General features: G+C 35.1%; 1 protein-coding gene across 3 annotated transcripts in view; it reads left to right on the top strand.

The window, feature by feature from the left end:
* The window catches only part of SLC33A1 (solute carrier family 33 member 1), a 27,880-nt gene extending 13,094 nt beyond the window's left edge, over positions 1 to 14,786 (top strand). Inside the window, exons 2-7 of one of the 3 annotated variants that reach the window (XM_060639040.3) lie at positions 529 to 719; positions 5,658 to 5,842; positions 6,115 to 6,232; positions 8,729 to 8,944; positions 9,998 to 10,193; positions 11,530 to 14,786. In XM_060639040.3, coding sequence (XP_060495023.2) covers positions 529 to 719; positions 5,658 to 5,842; positions 6,115 to 6,232; positions 8,729 to 8,944; positions 9,998 to 10,165 — 878 coding nt within the window. In that variant the 3' untranslated portion in view covers positions 10,166 to 10,193; positions 11,530 to 14,786. Of the gene's footprint in view, positions 1 to 528; positions 720 to 5,657; positions 5,843 to 6,114; positions 6,233 to 8,728; positions 8,945 to 9,997 lie in introns of all 3 variants that reach the window. The other 2 variants (XM_078432222.2, XM_060639041.3) reach the window with 2 other exon arrangements.
* The last annotated feature ends 6,915 nt before the right edge of the window (positions 14,787 to 21,701 follow it).

Raw genomic sequence — 21,701 nt, forward strand, 5'->3', positions numbered from 1 at the left:
TTTTTTTAACATTTAATTGATGGGGCTCGTGGGTGGCTCAGTCGGTTGAGCGTCTGACTTCAGCTCAGGTCATGATCTCATGGTTCATGAGTTTGAGCCCTGTGTCTGGCTCTGCAGACAGTTCAGAGCCTGGAACCTGCTTCAGATTCTTTGTCTCCCTCTCACTCTGCTCCTCTCCCACTTGTGCTTTGTCTCTGTCTCTCTCTCAAAAATAAATATTAAAAAAAACCCCACTTAATTGAAGTAAAGTTGTATACAGAATTATTTAGTATTAACGCAGGTATGTCAGTTCAAAAGTTAGTTAACAGGGGTGCCAGTTGAGCGTCCAACCAGCTCACTTCACGATCTCATGAATTATGAGTTTGAGCCCCGCATGGGGCTCTGTGCTGACAACTCAAAAGCCTGGAACCTGTGCTTATTCTGTGTCTCGTTTCTCTCTGCCCCTCCCATGCTCACACTCTGTCTCTCTCTTTCTCTTAAAAATAAATAAACAAAACAAGTTAATAGATTTTAACTTTTTAATTTCAGATTTCCTTTTTTTCTGGGGAACTGTATTTTTGATAACAACAACTCTAGTTGCCCTTCTGAAAAAAGAAAACAAAGAAGTATCAGTAGGAAAAGAAGAAACTCAAGGGATCACAGATACTTACAAGCTGCTTTTTGCAATTATAAAAATGCCAGCAGTTCTGACCTTTTGCCTTCTGATTCTAACTGCAAAGGTAAGAGATTTATAAAGCAAAATTTACCACTCTGCTAGAATTACCAATATCATGGAATATTTCCTTTGCCTTTTCATATCATAAGTCCCTTCCTGCTACTATTAGAATTTAACAATATAAAGCAGTATTTTCTGTTTATTAAATTTGTTTTAAAAGGTGTGATGATATCAAATGTAATTTCAAAGTAAGCTAACTCTCTTGGGATCTTGAAAAGAATTATGCCAATTTGAAATACTTCTAACAAATGTGAAATTTTATCTAATGAATGATATTATTGCTTGGTATGGAAATGAATGCCTTGAAAAAAATAATAGTTCACTACTGTTATAATGAACATACATTTAGTATCAAAAGTATTATAATTATTTACATAGAATGTGATCTACAAAGATATGGAAATATATAAGCATTAGAAATCTATTTAAAAATCAGTTGACTTATTTTTTTTAATGTTGGAAAGAAATATACCATAAATAAATGGGCATTTTGGTGACTTTTATTTTATTCTTTATGTTTTCTGTATTAAGATGTCCTAATTTTATAGTCCAAAAACATTTTTAAAGATATTATGCTAGAGGAAAGGTAAGTATATTTTGTTATAGTGAAATATTGGTAGTGTTAGAATTAATATTCCTAGAATCTGAAATCAGTTATAGGAGTTTCATATTACATATTTAAAGCTATCTACATAAACAGTTTATAGGTGTCTTTTGACACTCCTGAAGTAAAATCTGGAGCCTCATTGTTTTTGAAAGGAAACATTGGGAAGGTTAAACTTAAGATTCAACTTTAGGAAATAATGAAAAGTTCAAGCAAGATATTATCTAATTACATCATTTAGAGATAATCATTGGTAACACTTTGGTATATTTTCTTCCAGCACTCTTTTTTCCGTGTGTGTATACTTTACATATGTAAATATAATTAATGTTATAATCAACCAATTAATAATATAGATGTGTATTTATATACATATATATATATATATACACATATATATATGTATATACATATATATATATATACACACAAATATGCATGTAAATAAAAGGAATTGGATCATATAATATATAATTTTTATCTCATTTTTGTCTTATTACTCCATGTTCCTTATCATTAAATAATTTTTGAGGGGTGCCTGGGTGGCTCAGTTGGTTAAGCTTCGGCTCAGGTCATGATCTCATGGTTCATGAGGTCGAGTCCTGTGTCGGGCTCTGTGCTGACAACTCAGAGCCTGGAGCCTGCTTTGGATTCTGTGTCTCCCTCTCTCTCTGCCCTTCCCCACTCATGCTCTGTCTCAAAAATAAACATTAAAAAAAATTTAAAAACATTTATTTTGAAAACATACTTTTTTATACCTATGTAATTGTTATAGTATATCTGTTTGCTGCAATTTACTCATTTTTCTGTTGTACATTTAATTTGCTTATTTTATTTTAATTTTTTAAAAATGTTTATTTTTGAGAGATTGCAAGCAGGGAGGGGCAGAGAAAGAGGGGGACAGAGGATTCAAAGTGGGTACTGTGCTGACAGCTGAGAGCCCAATGTGGGCCTCAAACTCACGAACTGTGAGATCGTGCCCTGAGCCCAAGTCAGGCACTTAACTGACTGAACCACCCAGGTGCCCCTAATTTGCTTACGTTTTTTAATTATAAAAATGCACTAGTGACTATTTTTGTGCATATACATTCTGAATATTTCCTTTCAGTAGATTCTTAAATAGGCAATTAGTGGATCAGTGAATATGATTGCTAAATTGCTTTTTAAAAGATTATAGTTATACTGTTGCCAGCAATGTATAAGAATCTTATGTCCCCCTTTTATTTTTAAAAAAAACTTTTTTTTTTAATCTTTATTTATTTTGAGAGAGAGACAGAGTGTGAGCAGGGGAGGAGCTGAGGGGAGGGAGACACAGAATCAGAAGCAGGCTCCAGGCCCTGAGCTGTAAGCATAGAGCCCGACATGGGGCTCGTACTCACGAACCGTGAGATCATGACCTGAGCAGAAGTCAGACGCTTAACCGACTGAGCCACCTAGACGCCCTTTATGTCCCGCTTTTAAAGTAAACCTGGCCAAAAGTAACACCTCTTCTAAGTTTTAATGTGTTAGGATAGTTTTCTCTGCTTTTGAGTTTTATAATCATTGGAATATCCCATATGTATTATGTCTGGCTTCTGAATTCTTCCACTTAATGTGTATTTGTATAATTTATCCATATTGCTATTTATCGCAACAGTTTGTTCATCTCATTGTTTATAATATCCCACTATATAAATATGCTACAATTTATTTATCCATTCTATCACCAAATGTTTAGTTATTTCTACTTTTGGACTGTATTTTTATTAAAATTAAAAATAAAATATGAATATTCATAAAAAATATACATTACTTTTGGTGAACACGGATGCACATTTATGATGGGTAAATACCTAGGAATAGAATTGTGGGGTCACGAGAAATCCTTTAGTATATACTGCCAAACAGTTTTCTGAAGTGGTTGTTTCCACTTTTCCCTACCGCCAGTGGTGTAAGAGAGTTCCAGTTGCTTCACAGCCTTGAGAAGACATATTTTGTCCTTTCAAATCTAGCCTTTCTGGTGGGTGTGTAGTGGAATCCCATTTTGGTTATAATTTGCATTTCTCTGATGACTAAAGAAGTTGAGCATCTTTATATATGGTTATTGGCCATTTGAATATCCAGAGCTACCTTATTCTTTAAATTTGTAGAAGTTTTATATATGCTGGGTGTTTTGTTAGATATTTGTACTACAAATATCTCCTACTATAGTACTTTTAAGATAGAGTAAATGTTGAAGTTAGTTTGTATATCTAATATTTACAAAGACAGTGGGTGAAATAGTGAAATCCTTTTCTGGAGTTAAGTGAAATGTCTTTGACCTTTAATTCTTCCATGGTGAAATTTGCCCTTTGGCTCCATTCCAAGAAGTTAAAGTGCATACTATTATAATTCCTTTAAAAAATGTTTTTTAGGGGGCGCCTGGGTGGCTCAGTTGGTTGAGTGTCTGACTTCGGCTCAGGTCATAATCTCACGGTTTGTGAGTTTGGGCCCTGTGTCAGGCTCTGTGTTGACAGCTCAGAGGCTGGAGCCTGCTTCGGATTCTGTGTCTCCCTCTCTCTGCCCCTCCCCCACACGTGCTCTGTCTCTCTCTGCCTCTCAAAAAAAAAGAAAACTAATAAAAAAAAAAGTTTTTTAGTATTGATTCACACTTACTGAAAATTTGTTTATATAGTTGAAAGACTTCCCATATATCGTTACTCAAATCCTCCAATTGTTAACATTTAATTCCACTTTCTGTATTCTGTAGATTTGTGCTCTATCATATATTTCTTCTGAAATATTAATTTGTACATATTATGTGCCCCTTTATCCATAAATGCCTTGAGTATGTATTTCCTAAGAACAAAGGTTTTCTCTTCCAAGCCACAACTTAATTAAAAATTTAAAAAGTTTAGGGTGCCTGGGTGGCTCAGTTGGTTAAGCATCCAACTTGGGCTCAGGTCATGATTTCACGGTTCGTGAGTTTGAGCCCCGTATCAGGCTCTCTCCTCTCAGCACAGAGCCTTTATGGATCCCCTGTCCCCCCCTGTCCCCCCTTAATAAGTTTATTAAGTTTTTTAATAAACTTAAAAAAATTAAAAATAAATAAAAAGGAAGAAATTTGAAATTGATATAATACTATTATCTAATCACAATCTATATCCAAATTTCACCAGTTGTCCCAATAACAGCCTGTATAACTTTACTTTTCCTGGTCAGGGCTCCAGTCCAGATCACACAGTGGATTTAGCTGGCATCAGCCTTTCTTTGTCCTTCATGACCTGATATTTTTAAAGCATACAGGCCAATTATTCTGTAGAATGGCATCCCATTTATGTGTAACTGATGTTTCTTCATATTGAGGTTCATGTTATGCAAATATTGATGACTTCAGAGAATTACATCAGGAGCCTTATCATGTCCCTTTATCCCATTAACCGTTATTAACTTTGATTACTCAGATAACCCATTGTAAAGTTACTATTTTTCTTTTTGTAATTAAAAAATAATTTATGAAGAGATACTTTGAGACTCTCTAAATATCTTATTTCACCCCAAACTTTTACTCACTGCTTTTAGCATTCTTACTCTGTTTGTTTTTGCTTTTTTTTTTTTTTGTTTTTTGGCTTTTGCTTTCTTAAAAATTAATCTATAATTTTTCTTCCCTCTCATTTAGCCCTTCAAGTATAATATTTTCTTGGAATTACTTTTGAAATGTTAAATATTTTTGGAAATTTTATTATGATTAGTCAGAAATCATCAAAATGTATTTGTGTGGCAGTGGTGCTTCATTTTATTTATTTTTATTAAAAAAATTTTTTTAAGTTTATTTGAGAGAGAGAGAGAGCATGAGTGGGGTAAGGACAGAGAGAGAGAGAGAGAGAGAGAATTCCAAGTAGGTTCTGTGCTGTCAGTGCAGTTCCCAGCGTGGGGCTTGAACCCATGAACCATGAGATCATGACCTGAGCCAAAACGAAGAGTTGGACACTTAACCGACTGAGCCCCAGTGATTCTTCATTTTAGCCAGATTTTATTTGGAGTCAATTAAAAGCTTTTTTTTTAAACTTAAAACATAGAGATCAGTAAGTTTGGGTTTGAACGTTGTTTATTTTAAGACATTAAAGTTTTTGAAATTTAATAGTAATTACAAGCATCTGCATTTCCTAAAAGTGCTGAATTTTCAGTTGTTCTCACTGAATATTGTTAGTAGACCACAGGACAAAGTGTGCCTTCCATAATTTGATTGTTGTACCAGATAGAATAATCTATTTTCTTGTAAATCAGTAATGACATTGAGGTCTCGGAGAACTTACATATGCTTGGGGGAAAATATTTTGTAAGTTACAAATTAAAATACTTTTTGTTTTTATATTGCAGATTGGTTTTTCAGCAGCAGATGCAGTAACAGGACTGAAATTGGTAGAAGAGGGAGTACCCAAAGAACATTTAGCCTTATTGGCAGTTCCAATGGTTCCTTTGCAGATAATATTACCTCTGATTATCAGCAAATACACTGCAGGTCCCCAGCCACTAAACATATTTTACAAAGCCATGCCCTACAGGTAACAATGAAATAAAACCTTACTATATAAGAAAGGTTAAATGAGTAATATTCGTCAGTATCATTAATGCCTGTGTGTAAAGTATATATGAATAAGACTTGAAAAACGTCTTCAACTGCAATATCATTAAATGCACTTTTATCTCTTTTTAACTTCTTAACAGGTTTTAGATAGCAGGCTTCTTTCACATAGTAAGCATACAGATTTCTGTTTTTGTTACTATTTTTTAACGTTAATGGAAGTAAACTCCATGTGTCTTTCTTTGTCTATAGATTATTGCTTGGATTAGAATATGCTCTACTAGTTTGGTGGACTCCCAAAGTCGAGCATCAAGGAGGATTCCCTGTATATTACTATATCATAGTGCTGCTGAGTTACGCGTTACATCAGGTAAGTTTGCCGTGGTTTTCTCAGGAAGTAAACTGTTTTTGGCAAATGAAGAAGACATTTTTCTAAAGTTGCCTTGAAATAATGATGATAAATTTTAAGACCGAAGCATGAATCTGACACTGAAGAAATTATTTAACAATGAACTTTAAACCTAGTGGCTTTTGATTTATTGAGCTCTATTTGTAGAAAGTTTCTTCTTCATTTTTTTTGTCCATTCAACCAGTGTTTGTTACATTACAGAATTTATTCCAAAGCCAGTAATTCTACCCTTACTAAGTATCCCCCAGTCTGTGTGTAAACTTGGGTTCTTTATTTCTTCTATTCCACATGCCTTTTCTTTCTGAAAGTACTGAGAAATGATGGCTACTGAGCTAGAGATCCCAGGTTTTCAGTTTAGATTCTGTATTGAAAGTTATGACTGACTCTTTGTGATGTTGGAAGTTGTGTGTTAATATGCTTTCTCTTTCTTTATTAGGTATGTTTTGCCATCACTAAACTGTAGACTCCCAGCAGTAAACTTTGGGACTTGACTGCATTTATTACCAATTATATTTAAGAGTCACTTTGGATTTTTCTCTGGAACCTAGTTTAAATTCTTTGAAAGTTGTATCTATAAATTCTTCACTTGTTTTTTAACTAAAACCTAAAAATATGGCTACCAAGTTATCTCAATAATTTTTTGCATACAGTTCATTTAGGAGAACTCCATAATGGATCTGTCCAACTAATTGTATGTTTATTTTTAGTTATTTATTAAAATTTTTTTTAATGTTCATTTACTTATTTTGAGAGAGAGAGAGAGAGAGAGAGAGAGAGAGAGAGAGAGAGAGTGTGTGTGTGTGTGTGTGTGTGTGTGCGCTAGCAGGGGAGGGGCAGAGAGAGAGAGAGGGAAATAGAGAAAGAATCCCAAGCAGGCTCCATGCTGCCAGTGCAGAGCCCAGCACAGGGCTCAAACTCACAAACTGTGAGATCATGACTTGAGTTGAAATCAAAAGTCGGATGCTTAACCGACTGAGCTACCCAGGCACCCCAAATAACTGTATGTTTAAAGAAGTACTTTAAGGAGCACCTGGGTGGCTCAGTCAGTTAAGCGGTTAAGCGTCCGACTTCAACTCAGGTCATGATCTCATGGTTTGTGAGCTCGAGCCCGAGTCAGGCTCTGTGCTGACAGCTCAGAGCCTGGAACCTGCTTCAGATTCTGTGTCTCCCTCTCTCTGCCCCTCCCCCACTCAAACTATGTCTCTCTTTCTCAAAAATAAATAAAACATTAAAATTAAAGTAGTACTTTAGCTTAGTAAATGTTTCACTCTCTGTGTAAGTAAAGGAAAACTACAGTGAAGTAATCCAAAATCATTTGTTTGGCTTTGGATTTCATAAAAAAAAATTTCTAAAGTGTTGTTGATTGTTCAGATAGCCGGATGCTTTCTGGGAAAAATAGTACAATGGCACGTAAATTTGAGAAATAAATGATACATGACATAACCTCTCTTTATGTAGCATCTTAATCATTCTTTCAACAAATATTAATCGGACACCTGTTCCATGCCAGGAACCATTCTAAGCACTAAAATATAACAGTGCATATCCCTGCCCTTAGGGCGTTTATATCCTAAAGGCTTTCAGAGACCTATAGTGAAAGAGACCTATTTATTTTTTGTGAAACTTAGTGTTTCTCAGTCTTATTTGTCTTTGGAACTCCTTTTTCTATGAACATCCCATGAAGCAGTATTCAAAGGAATACAGTTTTGGAAACATGGTTTGTTTCCATGTTCCTAAATGGAGGGTTAATTCTTGCCTCTTAAGGAGATTTTTCTCTTTAGTTTGTCTCATGAGTTTTGTAATGTCATTTTTCTTTCATGGATATAAAATAAAATTATATACATATGTATGTATATAATTATATATTCATGTTCCTTTGGATATTTGATTGCTTACATGTGTAGTATACATATCTATCTATCTATCTATCTCTATATATGTATATGTATATGTATATGTATATATGATGTATTTAGAAACAGTACAAACATGGGGTTTTGCTAATTGCTATATGTATCCTTAGATGGCACCCTATCTGTCATTTTCTCTATTGCGCCTTCCTTGACTACTTATTGTAGAATTAATAAGTAGACTATTAATAAGTAGAATTAGTAAGTAGACTACTTATTGTAGAATTAATATCTCATTTATTTGGTCCCCAGTAGCACAAAGTGTGTACTTCTACTTACTTACTGTATTTCATCATAATTATTTATTTCTTATTTTCCCAGCCTAGAACAAGTTCTTCAAGGGCACAGACAGACTGTTGTCTTATTCATCTTTTTATTGCCATGGTCTGACCTGCCCTATAGTGGGTACTAAATAAATCTTTGTTGATTTGAGTTTAATAAGGGTCATGAAAATTAATTTTTAGGTTTGTGATTTTGATGTTCTTAATTCAGACCGTAGTTTTATAAGGTCTGATTATGCTAAAGATGTTTTATATTTTCCTTGTAGGTTACATTGTATAGCATGTATGTTTCCATAATGGCTTTCAATGCAAAGGTTAGTGATCCACTTATTGGAGGAACATACATGACCCTTTTAAACACTGTGTCCAATCTGGGAGGAAACTGGCCTTCTACAGTAGCTCTTTGGCTGGTAGATCCCCTTACAGTGAAAGAGTGTGTAGGAGCATCAAACCAGAATTGTCGAACACCTGATGCTGTTGAGGTAAGTATTTTGTAACTATAGATAAAATTAAGCTAATATTAAGATCCTGATTTTCAGGGGTGTCTGACTGGCTCAGTCCATGGAGCACGTAGCCCTTGATCTCAGGGTTGTAAGTTTGTGCTGCACATTGGGTGTAGAGATTACTTTAAAAAATAAAATCTTAGGGTTGCCTAGGTAGCTCAGTTGGTGAAGCATCTGACTCTTGGTTTCGGCCCAGGTCATGATCTCACGGTTCTTGAGTTTGAGCTCCACCATTGGGCTCTGTGCTGGCAGTGCGTAACCTGCTTGGGATTCTCTCTTTCTCTCCCCACTCACCTGCTCACACTTTCTCTCTTTCAAAAGAAATAAAATAAAACTTTAAAAAATAAATAAAATCTTAAAAAAAAAAGAAAGATATTTTCTTATTTTGCCTCTAGAGGTACTATGTCTTTTAAAAAATTATGTCTGGGGTGTCTTGGTGGCTCAGTCAGTTAAGCAAACAACTTAGGCTCAGGTCATAATCTCACAGTTCGTGAGTTCAAGCCCTATGTCAGGCTCTGTGCTGACAGCTGAGAGCTTGGAGCCTGCTTCAGATCTGTATCTCCCTCTTTCTCTGCTCCTCCGCCACTCATACTCTGTCTCTCAAAAATGAATAAATGTTAAAAAAAAATTGCTTTTTTTTTAAAGTATATTTTGAAGGGTAGAGCCTGTGACTCTTGATCTCCAGGTCATGAGAGCCCCACATTGGATTCTTTAAAATATAATAATAAAAAAAAATAAGGGGAGCCACCCATCATGGTTCTTGAGTTCGAGCCCTGTATGTGGCTCTGTGCTGACAGCTCAGAGCCTGGAGCCTGTTTCAGATTCTGCGTCTCCCTCTCTCTGCCCCTCACTCTCTCTCTCTCTCTCAAAAATAAATAAACATTAAGAAAAATTTTTAAAAATAAACAATAATAAAAAATACTTAAAAAATATTTTTTGTTAATCTCTTAAATTACAAAGTAGAAACATCTAAATTGCTGAATACTTCCATTTTGAAACTGTGAAATATTTATTATAATTTTATTTTTGCAGCTTTGCAAAAAACTCGGTGGCTCATGTGTTACAGCGCTGGATGGTTATTATGTAGAATCCGTCATTTGTGTTTTTATTGGATTTTGTTGGTGGTTCTTTCTTGGTCCAAAACTGAAAAAATTACAGGATGAAGGACCATCTTCATGGAAGTGCAAAAGAAGCAACTAATGCATTCACTACTGGACATTCTAGGAAGGTAACTGCAGTTTCATTTTAATTCAGACAGCTATGATAATCAGTGTACAGGAGTATAAAATGTTATTTTAAACACAGAAATTATTAATATAAAATGCCAAATGATTAAAAAATAGAGACCTCTCTGTATAGTTGATTATATTTTCCTTGCCTTGTCAATGTATTTAAAGTTTACTTAAGGTCAGGACATTGGTTCTAAAACAAGTTTTCTGGCCTTGTTATTTGATTTATATCTTTTTAATTTACTGACCAAAGTATGTTTTAACCTGCAGTGCAGTAGTCATGGGTGATAACCATGCAGTCAAGTATTGTTATCAGTACCTATCATTGAGCTATAATTAAAATTTTGGTAAAATATATTAAATAGAACAAAGCTTGATATCCAGGTACTAATTACAACTAGTCTGGCCTTGTTGGCAGTTAAATCTTACTTTGAATTGCAAATTGGTTAAATTCTATGTGGAATTTACTGAGAAGAGAATGTAGACTACTGAAATGCCTTTTTAGTTGTTATTCTTCTGACTATAACCACATTGTACTAATGAATCTGTGTTAAAAAGACTCTTAAATGTATTTACTGCTTTTGTAAGCGTTAAAGATTTATAAGAAGATTATTCAAACTATTTTTTATAAAATGAAAGCTATGATTTTTAATTTAATGATTCCCCTGTTCCCCTTTTTTTGGAAGCTATTTTGATTCTGTGTTAACTTTTACCCTAAAGCTTACATATGTTTTTTGTCATAAGTGCTTCATGGCATACAGACAGCCCATGAAGGGATCCAATTTAGTGTTGTATGTATGTTCATGGCAAAGTTTTGAAAATAAAAAATGTTTTTCTTCAAGCAGTTTTTTTTATTACTGAGAGGAAAAAAAAACAGTAAAGCTTTCCGATTAAGTAAAATGTAAATGAGTAATTTAACCATAATTTTAAAGACTAATGCTTTAGAGAGACAAAGACATTTTGTGCCTTTGACAAGTTAAATCGTGTTGTGGAAGATGGTTTCTCAATTAAGCACTTTACTAGTGAGAAAACACCTCACAATTTATATGAAATCAGGTACTGTATTTCCACTTACAACTATCTGTTTGTAAACTGTAATTTCCAGTGGAGGATTGGTATCCCAGGAGAATTATGCTTTTGAATATGTTAGCAACTCCCAACATATTATGTATACCCAGTAATAAGGTTCTTTGCATATTTTGTGTTGTGTATTACTCTGACTCTAGAGATTATGTAAATCCTTCCAAAGTTATAGAAAAAGAAAGATTGAGTTTTACTTAATTTTGTGTTTGTGGGAAAATACTAATTTTTGATTTTGTTAATTTTATAACATAGGTTGAATTTTAGAGTGGGTTTTTTTATAAGTAATGGAGGATAAAAATGGGTGGGAGAAAATGGCACTCAGCATCTGAAGAAAGATGGAGGCAGTGACCTCTAGAACTCATGCATTGCCATTGGAAAGCCTGTGTTGGGCATCGATGCCAGATCCTGAAGAATCACCTGGAAAAACAGCCTAGAAACAAGGAGGCTACACCAACCTATAGTCTACCATACTTTGTCACATGGGTTGTCCATTATCATGTATTATAACCAAAATGTTTACTTGAATAAAGAAAAAAACCCACTTAACTCTCAAATGTGAAATGTATTTTACTTTTTAATTGTTGGATTAAGAAGGTCACATTGCCATAATTACCTTTCATTTCTTACCCATTCCTAAAATTTACATACTTTCAAACATACTTTGAAGTCGACAAATCTTTAATGACTTGAAGTATTAAAATATATTTTAAGCCTTTAAGGTGAAAGCTATTAATTGCATTTGCTCTAGAAATGAACAATTATTTTGGATTATAGTTGTTTGGTTATTTGGGTACATGCTTGTAATGCATACCAAAAAATGACTTCTTAATAGCTATGTGCAACTAGGTTGTATACATTGATCACTGATGGCATCTTATAAATGATCTACTTGAATCTGAGGATCTGTTGATGTTAAATCGGTAGTATTAGAAAAATACTACCTATTTTTCCATATCTTTTTCTTTACTGATAGATCTGATAAACTCTGCCCACAAGTATGAACATTAACTTTTCCAGTTAATATATATTTACTAGCTAATATTCTTATAAATCTGTTAAGATTAGCTAAAATTAAAACCAAAACTTCCTTCCTTTGTAATTAATTTTGCCTGATTAATCATAAAAAAAAATTGTTCAGCACCTAAAACCGATTCGTCTGTTTTTTTAACATTAAACTTTTGAGATGTAAACCTATGGTTTGATTTAATTCCTTTATTACAAGGATTTTTATCCTAAACACGTGTCAGTGGGGTCTTGAAACCCCTGAATTGCTAGCAAAACTGGATATGTAATTTTTTGTCTTTCTGAAGAGAGCTCTTATTAAAATCTTAAATGCTCTGTGATCCAAAAAATTGTAAAAGCTATGCCTTATTGAATGTGAACTGACTTTGAATTGTAAACATAAATTTGAAATAATAGTTTTAAAACTAATTGTTTAAAGCATCCCAAAAACAATGTTAAAAGAAAAATCTATGATGAAAACTAGAAAATGTCTGCATTTGTAGTAGTGAACTTGAAGGGATTACTGGTAGGGGAGGGATATGAGGGTAAATATAACCCTAAGAAAAGATATTTCCTAGTAATTTAACCCTTTTTTCCTATGGATAATTTCTATTTGCCCTGTTAACAGATACCCAAAAAGTATGTTGTTTTATATTAAATGGCTGAGATAATATTTAATCATAATTTAATATAGAACATAGGACCAGACTTGTGTTTTGTATTTTGGGGGGATCATGTTTTCTCATGTGGTTGAAAGAATGAATAACACTATAACACAGACTCTGCTAAAAATACAGAACCAATTTGTTGGGGACATTCCATGCATATTTCCAAAATGTATTTTACCTTAGTATTAGAGGAAGAAAATAAATGTTAAAAAATGATTCCATTTTAACTAGGATTACTATATTTTCATTACAGAAGAAAGGTGATAGAGTGCATTGTACTAGTGAGACTCTTTTTAACCAATGTCTTTGGTGAATAGCAAGGTATAATTATTTGATTTTTCTCTTACCAGATTTTAAATACCAATTATAGACCTTGCTTTTGTTTTTGTTTTCCACTACAGCTTAATCTCTGCCTGATTTGACAGTGCCATTTTTTTTTATTTAATTTTTTTTTTTTTTTTTTTTACATTCTTGAAAGAGAGAGAGCACAAGTTGGGGAGGGGCAGAGAGAAGGAAACACAGAATCCGAAGCAAGCTCCAGGCTCTGAGCTGTCAGCACAGAGCCCGATGTGGGGCTTGAACCCACAAACTGTGAGATCGTGACCTGAGCCGAAGTCGGATGCTTAACTGACTGAGCCACCCAGGTGCCCCGACAGTGCCAAATTTTTAATGCAACCACTATTTAATTTGGGACTAGGTGTCTTTCCCTTTCCTACCTGTCAAAACTGCTATTAGAATCTTCATTTTACTCCTTTAAATTGTGAGCAAGGTAAATGGGCCTGGAGAGTTTATGTTTTTTCCTGGAATTCTGTTTTGGTAGAGGCAGGTCCTATATCAGGACAGTATAGTTAATGTACAGTACAGGGCTCATGCCAGGACTCATGCCATCTCCTTATGTGAATAGAAACATTTTTATTTGTCAGATTATAAAGTTTGCTTTTAAGGAGGTTTTAGTTTTTGTTTATTGTGGGGTGGTGAACATTTTACAGAAGGCAATACTTTTATGTAGTAAAATGAAAATTTTATGATTAATTATAATTTCTCCTTAAATAATTTTGCCAAGTACATAATTTTAAAGGTTATGTTAAAATATTATTGATATTACTTTGTATGGTATATGAAGTCTTGAAGCATTGAGAAAAAGGTTGCTACATTTTAATAGTTTTTTATTGGCACTATAAGACATAATTTTTTATAACAATTTTGTGTGAAGAGTAACCAATAAAATGACTGAAATTAACAAGGTACTGGTATAATTTTTAGGGAATTATACATCTCTCAGATCTAGTACCCTAGTCAATTACAATTAATCAGTCACTATTATAAAATAAATTTAAAATATTGAAGCCTATTCTTATTTTCATCAAAATGACCTTATATGTTGGGAAAAGTTCACTTTTTATAGCCTTATAGTTAATTCAATTGAAATTTTTATCACATGCATCTATAAAACTAGGAAAATATAAAATTGGGACAAAATTTGATATTTTAAGAAGTTAGTTTGGCATATTTGATAAATTGATAAGATTACCACTGTCAAGTTATATCAGTGACTCTGTATCTATTGTTCCTCAGAAATTGCCTTTGCAAGAATTAGTGTAAAATTGAAAACATACTGTGTTGAAAGTGGTCATTGTTGGGGTCTTTATGAAATAATTGCACCCATGTACAATTGTGAATTAAAAATGCACAGCACAAAATCATTTCTATTGTTGTTTTTAGAAGATCTAACATTAGTTTTTATAGTTTAGCATTATTTAAGTGTTTTAGTATATGTGAAATGTTTATTTGGTTAATTTATTTTCAAATGTATAATAATAAATATTTATTAAATATTTATGCAATGTTTAAATATTTGAAGTATATTTGAAATAAATTCTCCAGATTTTTACATAAAGGATTACTTAAGTGCTCAAAATAATTGTTTCACAGTTGATCTCTAAAAAATAAAACGTTAATGAAATATTCTTGTTTTCATTTTTATTAAGTAATAGCCAAATTTACCTGAAAATCATTAATGTTAAAATTATACCAGATTAAAATTATGTAATTAAAAGCAAGGTAATTTCAAGAAGTGTACACCTGCCACCAAACCTTTTTTTTTTTTTTTTTTTTTTTGGATGAAGCCAGCCTGAATTATTGTATCTTCCATTAGTAACTTGGGTAAAATGGAGAACCCGTGGAGGTACAACACTATATGGATAGTTTGGGATTATAAGGAATTTCACTGGGAAACTTCATTATAAAATATCTTGTTTTTTAAACATTTGTTATTGGATATTGGCTTCTTTAGTAACTACAATTTCGAAGAATTTATTGAAATTAAAAAATAGGTTGGGATGGTAGAGAAGATATTTTATTTCTTCAGTTAGAACTTTCTAAGCAAATTTTACTGCAACTTGGGACCTGTGCTGAAAGAAGCCTTTGAGGCTAAATTGTGAATGAATAAATAGTGAGAAACATCCAGAATGTAGTAGTCTGCTAAGGGCCACCGTAACAAAATACTACAGACTAGGGGGCTTATTAAATAACCAAAATTAATTTTTCTCACAATTCTGATGGATGATCAAGGTGGCAAGGTCCAAGATCAAGGTGGCAGAAGGTTTGGTTTCTCCTGAGGCCCATCTCCTTGGTTTAGAGACTGCCTGCTGCTTTCTTGCTCTATCTTTACATGACCTTCCTCGCTGCCTGCACATTGCAGGTTTCTCTTATAAGGACACCAGTCCTATTGGATTACGGCTCCTCCCTTATTACTTCATTTAACCTTAATTACGTCTGTAAAGACTCTGACTTCAAATACGATCACATTGTGGGTTAAGGCTACAACGTATGAATTTTGGGAGAACACAATTTAGTCCATAACACAAGAGATATTTATTTCTCTGGTATGCACATTTCAAGGCAGGGGATGAGACTTAGGACCATGGACACATCTGTGGGTTATAAATCTGGTCTTGACCCTGAAGACATATTTACATTCCAAAGGATAAGAACCCAGGATCCTTCCCGGGAGTATTTGTTTATATTAAGGACATAAGAAGTCTTCCCTACAACTGTCCTATATAGTCACCCGGATTCATATTTTGAACCTCCTCAACTACAGCACAAACCCTAGTATATTTAGTCTCTTAGTCTGATAAGCTGTTATCAGTCTGGCTTTCACTGGTCACCATACAGGTGAAATAGGAATGTGGGGAACCAGTGTGGTTATTATAAGCAGTAATTAGATCTATTCCTGCTTAGAAACTGTGTACTTCCAGTACAATGTGAATAAACATAACTTGACAGACATGTTTTGTCTGAAATTATTGAAATTGTGTTCTGTTTAATTCATTTTTTTTTTTTTTTTTTGGCTATATATGTTCAGAAGCTTGGGATAATGAAAGTATGGGTTTTATTTTTTAAGTTTTATTGTTTTTTTACCCTACTGACTATTCTTTATCTTTTATTATTTTTAAAACTTTGTTTATATTTTTAAAGATTTATATTTTTAAGTAATCTCTATACCCAACATGGGGCTTGAACTTACAATCCTAAGATCAAGAGTTGCATGCTCTAATGACTGAGCCAGCCAGGTGCCCCTATTTTATTTTTTATTTTTAAGTTTTAAATTTTATTTATTTACATAATCTACACCCAGTGTGGGGTTCAAGCTCATGACCTTGAGATCAAGAGTTGCACACACTTCCAACTAAGCCAGCCAGGTGCCCCTTTGTTTTTTATTTTTATTTTAATTCCAGTATAGTTAACAAACAGTGTTATATTACTTTCAGGTATACAATATAGTGATTCAACACTTCCATATACCAACCATTGCTCATCAAGATAACTGTACTCTTAATCCTATTCACCTATTTCACCCATCCCCCCGTCTCTTCTGGTAACCATCTGTTTGCTGTCCATAGCTAAGAGCTATTTTTTGGTTTGTCTTTTTTTTTTCTTTTTCATTTCTTTTGTTTCTTAAATTTCACATAGTGGAATCATATAGTACTTGTCTTTCTCTGACTTACTTTGCTTACCATTATACTCTATCTCCATGTTGTTGCACATGGCAGGATTTTGTTCTTTTTTGTGGCTGAATATTCCATTTCAATTTTTCATTATCCATTCATTTATCACTGGACACTTGGGCTGCTTCCATTATTTGGCTATTGCAAATAATTCTGCAATAAACATGGGGGTGCATTTTTCCTTTCGGATTAGTGTTTTTGTATACTTTGGGTAAATACCCGGTAGTACAACTACTGAATCATATGGTAATTCTATTTTCAATTTTTTGAGGAATCTCCACAGTAGCTGCACCAGTTTGTATTCCCACAAACAGTATGTGAGGACTTCTTTTTCACATCCTCACCAACACGTGTGTGTGTGTGTGTGTGTGTTTAAGTTAATTTCTTTATTTTAAGAGACACAGAGACAACACGAGTTGGGGAGGGGCAGAGAAAGAGGGAGACAGAGAATCCCAAGCATGCTCTGGGCAGACTTAGGGCTCAAAGTCGTGAAACCATGAGATCATGACCTGAGCTGAAAACAAGAGTTGGACACTTAACCGACTGAGGTACCCAGGTGCCCCACTTGTGTTTTTGAAAGTCTGGGTTTTAGAACCAAAAGTTCAGTCTCAAGTGATTAGATGTCTCCTTTTGTATTTTCTTCTAGTTTAAATGGGCAAATTTTCCAAGTAGTTCAATTTAAAGTGCTAATAGGGGCACCTGGGTGGCTCAGTCAGTTAAGCATCCAACTCTTGATTTAGGCTCAGGTCATGATCTCACGGCTTGTGAGTTCAAGCCCTACGTTGGCCTCTGTGCTGACAACACTGAGTCTACTTGGGATTCTCTCTCCCTCTCTTTCTGCCTCTCCCCCACTTGTTCATACTCTCTCTCTCTCAAAATGAATAAATAAACTTAAAAAAATGGTGCCTTTAAAAAAAAGGCATTATTACTCCTGTGGGTAGAAGATATTTTAAATCTAGAATTTCAGTTGTGAGGTGTGAGTGAAAGCAAAAATTGGGTTCATCTGAAGAAATCAGACCCTATAAGTCAGGAAATTATTGAAAAAGCATAAAGAAACAACTCTGGCCTTAAAAAGTGGTGAAATAATTTCAAAATAACACTTTCACAGTTTTTTTTGAACATTTTATATTTTATTAGGTTAATAATTTCTGACAAAAGAAATAATAGAGGTTTTGTACTTTTTTGGTCATTCATTTCTCTCTAGTCCTGTAAAGAATAAAAATTTTCTTTAAGATTTTATTTTTAAGCAATCTCTACACACTGTGGGGCTCAAACCTACAACCCTGAGATCAAGAGTCACATGCCAACTTATCCAGCCAGGAGCCCCCTGGTTATGATAGTTAAACTGAGACTTGAAGGATAAGGGGGAAAGGGGCAGCTTGAGAGGGGCTGGAGGGTGAAAGGAAAGGCTTAGGGCATTGTAGGCAGAGTGAGCAGTAAATGCAAAAGCTCTAAGACAGAGGGATGAACTTGGCCCGTGTGAAGAAGAGGGAGGTCAATGTGCTCAGTGTGCTTGAGGTAAAATGAGTGAAGTAGGGGGTAGGAAAGAAGAGCTTGAGAGAGAAGCAGAGCCTCGATTATGTAGCACCTGTACGTGAACCTACAGTTTTGACATTACTTGAAGCGTAATGGAAAGCCATACAAGCAGAGGTAATAAACTGAAAGTCTGTAGTCTCTGCCTCAAGATAAATTCTTTACCTACCACAGTGTTTTGCCAACAATTTTAATTTCAAAACAGGGTGACTTCATATGAAAGTCCAGATCTGCAGCTTTTCTTGAAAAAAGCTGAAGATCTCTCCCTATTGGACTCCCAACTGTTTGGTGGAGGTTGGGTGTAATGCAGTGCTGGGGTTTTGGCGGGCAAGTGCAAAGGAGGCAGAGAAGGGTTGGAGTTGAGGCTATTTTTAAGGGAGTGATTATAATGCTAAACCAGAGTCCAAGCTGGTTAAGATGGAAACTGAAGACTAGAGGGGGCTGATGAATAGGACACCGTGGTTCAATGGACTGATCATTTTACTGAGCTCAAAGAGCTATTGCCATAAGGGGTATTTTCTCGAGTGAGCCAGAAGAACAGGAGGTTGTGGTGGGAGAGGGCAGTGTCAGGGCTGTGACTGCAGATGTGGCAATTTCTGGTGAAGACAAGACCCAGAGTGTAACCATGGGAAGAGATGGCTGAGTTGGGGTAGAGGAAAAAGTCACTGGGCATGAGACTTGAGAGATCAGAATAATAACAGGGATTGAAATGAAGAGAAAGACTTTAAGTCGGCTGCTAAAGTGTTCAATGAATAAAAGAGAGTGACCATGGGGCACCTGGGTGTCTCAGTAGGGTTAAGCATCTGACTCTTGACTTCAGCTCAGGTCATGATCTCACAGAGCAACCAAGAGATCACAAGATGACAGCCTCCATCACTCCTGACAGTCCTGAAGAGGGTAAGAGGGCAAGAGGTATTAGTAGCGATGGCAAGGAAGTTAGTGAGCTCACCTCCTGGTCCTGCGGTACACAGGTGTTTTAGTCATCTTAGGCTGCTGTAACAAATTACCAGAGCCTGGGTGGCTTAAACAGACATTTGTTTCCCACAACTGGGAAGTTCAAGATTAAGGGGCTGGCAGATTGGGGCCCTGTTGAGAGTCCTCTTCCTGGCTTACAGACTGTCACCTTTCTGTGCTCACACGGGTGGAAGAGATGCAGATCTGGTCTTTATTCCTCTTTTATAAGGACTTAAATCCCATTATAGGGGTTCCACTCTCAAGACCTTATCTAAACCTAATTACCCCCCAAAGACCTCACCTTCTAACACCATCACATCAGGGGTTAGAATGTCACATATGAATTTTGGAGTGACATAAATATTCAGTCCATAACACAGTGGAATGATTGACTTTGACTGGAAATCAATGCTAGAAACTGAGATGTTTTTGTGAGAGGGGGTCCTCATTAAATATTCATTTTTTTCTAATTCTTTGGGTTCTGGGAACATTCACATTAATGTCCAATTAATTTCTTTTTAATAATCATTCTGCATAGTTAATATAAAACTTCCAATAAAAGTCTTACAAACTCTGTCTTTGTGTTCACGGTATTGTGGGAAATTGAGGGGCGGGCAATGAATCTAAGTGTGGCTTTCATGCATACCTCTCTACTCATAGAAGCAGCATATCCAGAGAGGTCATCAACAGCAAAAGGAGCAGGAGTCCTTGGTAAAGCTACCCCAGGAGAATGGTAAATCTCTCAATCTGCAGAAATCCTGCAGCGGCCAGGATTCTCCCATCAATCATTAGCGGGATGATGCTGAAATATTGAAAGGGACACCTTGAGATATCTGGAGGACTTGGAAACACCCAGGCGACTGATATCTGGGTTACAGAAAAGAAGACTTTAGGTTGGAAAGTAGGGATGTTGGATAGAACTGTCTTCAACTAGGACAGGAGAGAGAGCAGAAAGCATGTAGAGACAGGACACTGAAACAGCAAAAGAAGAATTGGGAACAGAATTGCCCATGAAGGAATCTTAGTTTTTCTACTTTTGAACTAAAGCTATTCAACATCTCTTAACACACATAACTTTTGTTTTTATTTGAAATGGTGATTAAGGATTTTGGTTATAGCATATCTTTTTTTTAATGTTTATTTATTTTGAGAGATGGGGAGAGGGGCAGAGAGAGAGGGAGACAGAGAATCCTAAGCAGACTCCTCGCTGTCAGCCCAGAGCCTGTCTTGGAACTGGAACTCATGAACTGTGAAATCATGACCTGAGGTGAAACCTAGTGTCCTACACTTAACCAACTGAGCCACCCAGGTGCCCCTATAGTGTATCTTTTTAGTTGGATTTCCCCCAAAACCATGCGCATTGCACCCTCTCTGGAAATTTATAGGGATTGATGTGTTTTAGCTGATTGCCTTTATCGGAAGCAGTGTTGTGGTCAAGTGCACAGACTGAGCCAATTCACTGAGCTGAATCCCAGCATAACAGCCCAGCTCACCACTTCCTAGCTAGGTGACCTTGGCTACTGTCTTAATCACTCGCATATTTACTCTTTAAACTGGTATTAATAATAGTGTCTATCTTATAAAGTTGTTGGGAGCATCAAGGCAGCTAATACATGAGAAGTATTTAGAATGGTGCCTCACACATAGTAAGATCTAAGTGTTAGCCAGTAATTTACTTTCTATTAGCTATAGTACTGAGGCAATACATTCCTTGAAGGTACTACTCATAATATGTGTGTTAGGAGTACAACATACTCCATTTTCACTTCTAAAAATAATATGTGCATAAAGAAAAGTAAAAAAAAATTCTAACAGTATATTGCTCTGTCCAATATGGTAGCCACTAGACACATGTGACTATTGAAATTAATTAAAATTAATAAAATTAAAAATTCAGTTCCTGGGGCGCCTGGGTGGCTCAGTCGGTTAAATGTCTGACTTCAGCTCAGGTCATGATCTCACAGTCTGTGAGTTCGAGCCCGTGTCAGGCTCTGTGCTGACAGCTCAGAGCCTGGAGCCTGCTTGAGATTCTGGATCTCCTTTTCTCTCTGCCCGTTCCCCACTTGTGCTCTGTCTCTGTCTCTTTCTCAAAAATAAATAAACATTAAAAAATATATATATATACATACATACATATATATGTATATGTATATATATATATATATGTATATATGTGTGTATGTGTGTGTGTGTGTGTGTGTACACACACACACACACACACACACACACACACACACACACATACATATATCAGTTC

This window comes from Panthera onca, chromosome C2, assembly GCF_046562875.1.
Source record: "Panthera onca isolate mPanOnc1 chromosome C2, mPanOnc1 haplotype 2, whole genome shotgun sequence".
Taxonomy (NCBI): domain Eukaryota; kingdom Metazoa; phylum Chordata; class Mammalia; order Carnivora; family Felidae; genus Panthera; species Panthera onca.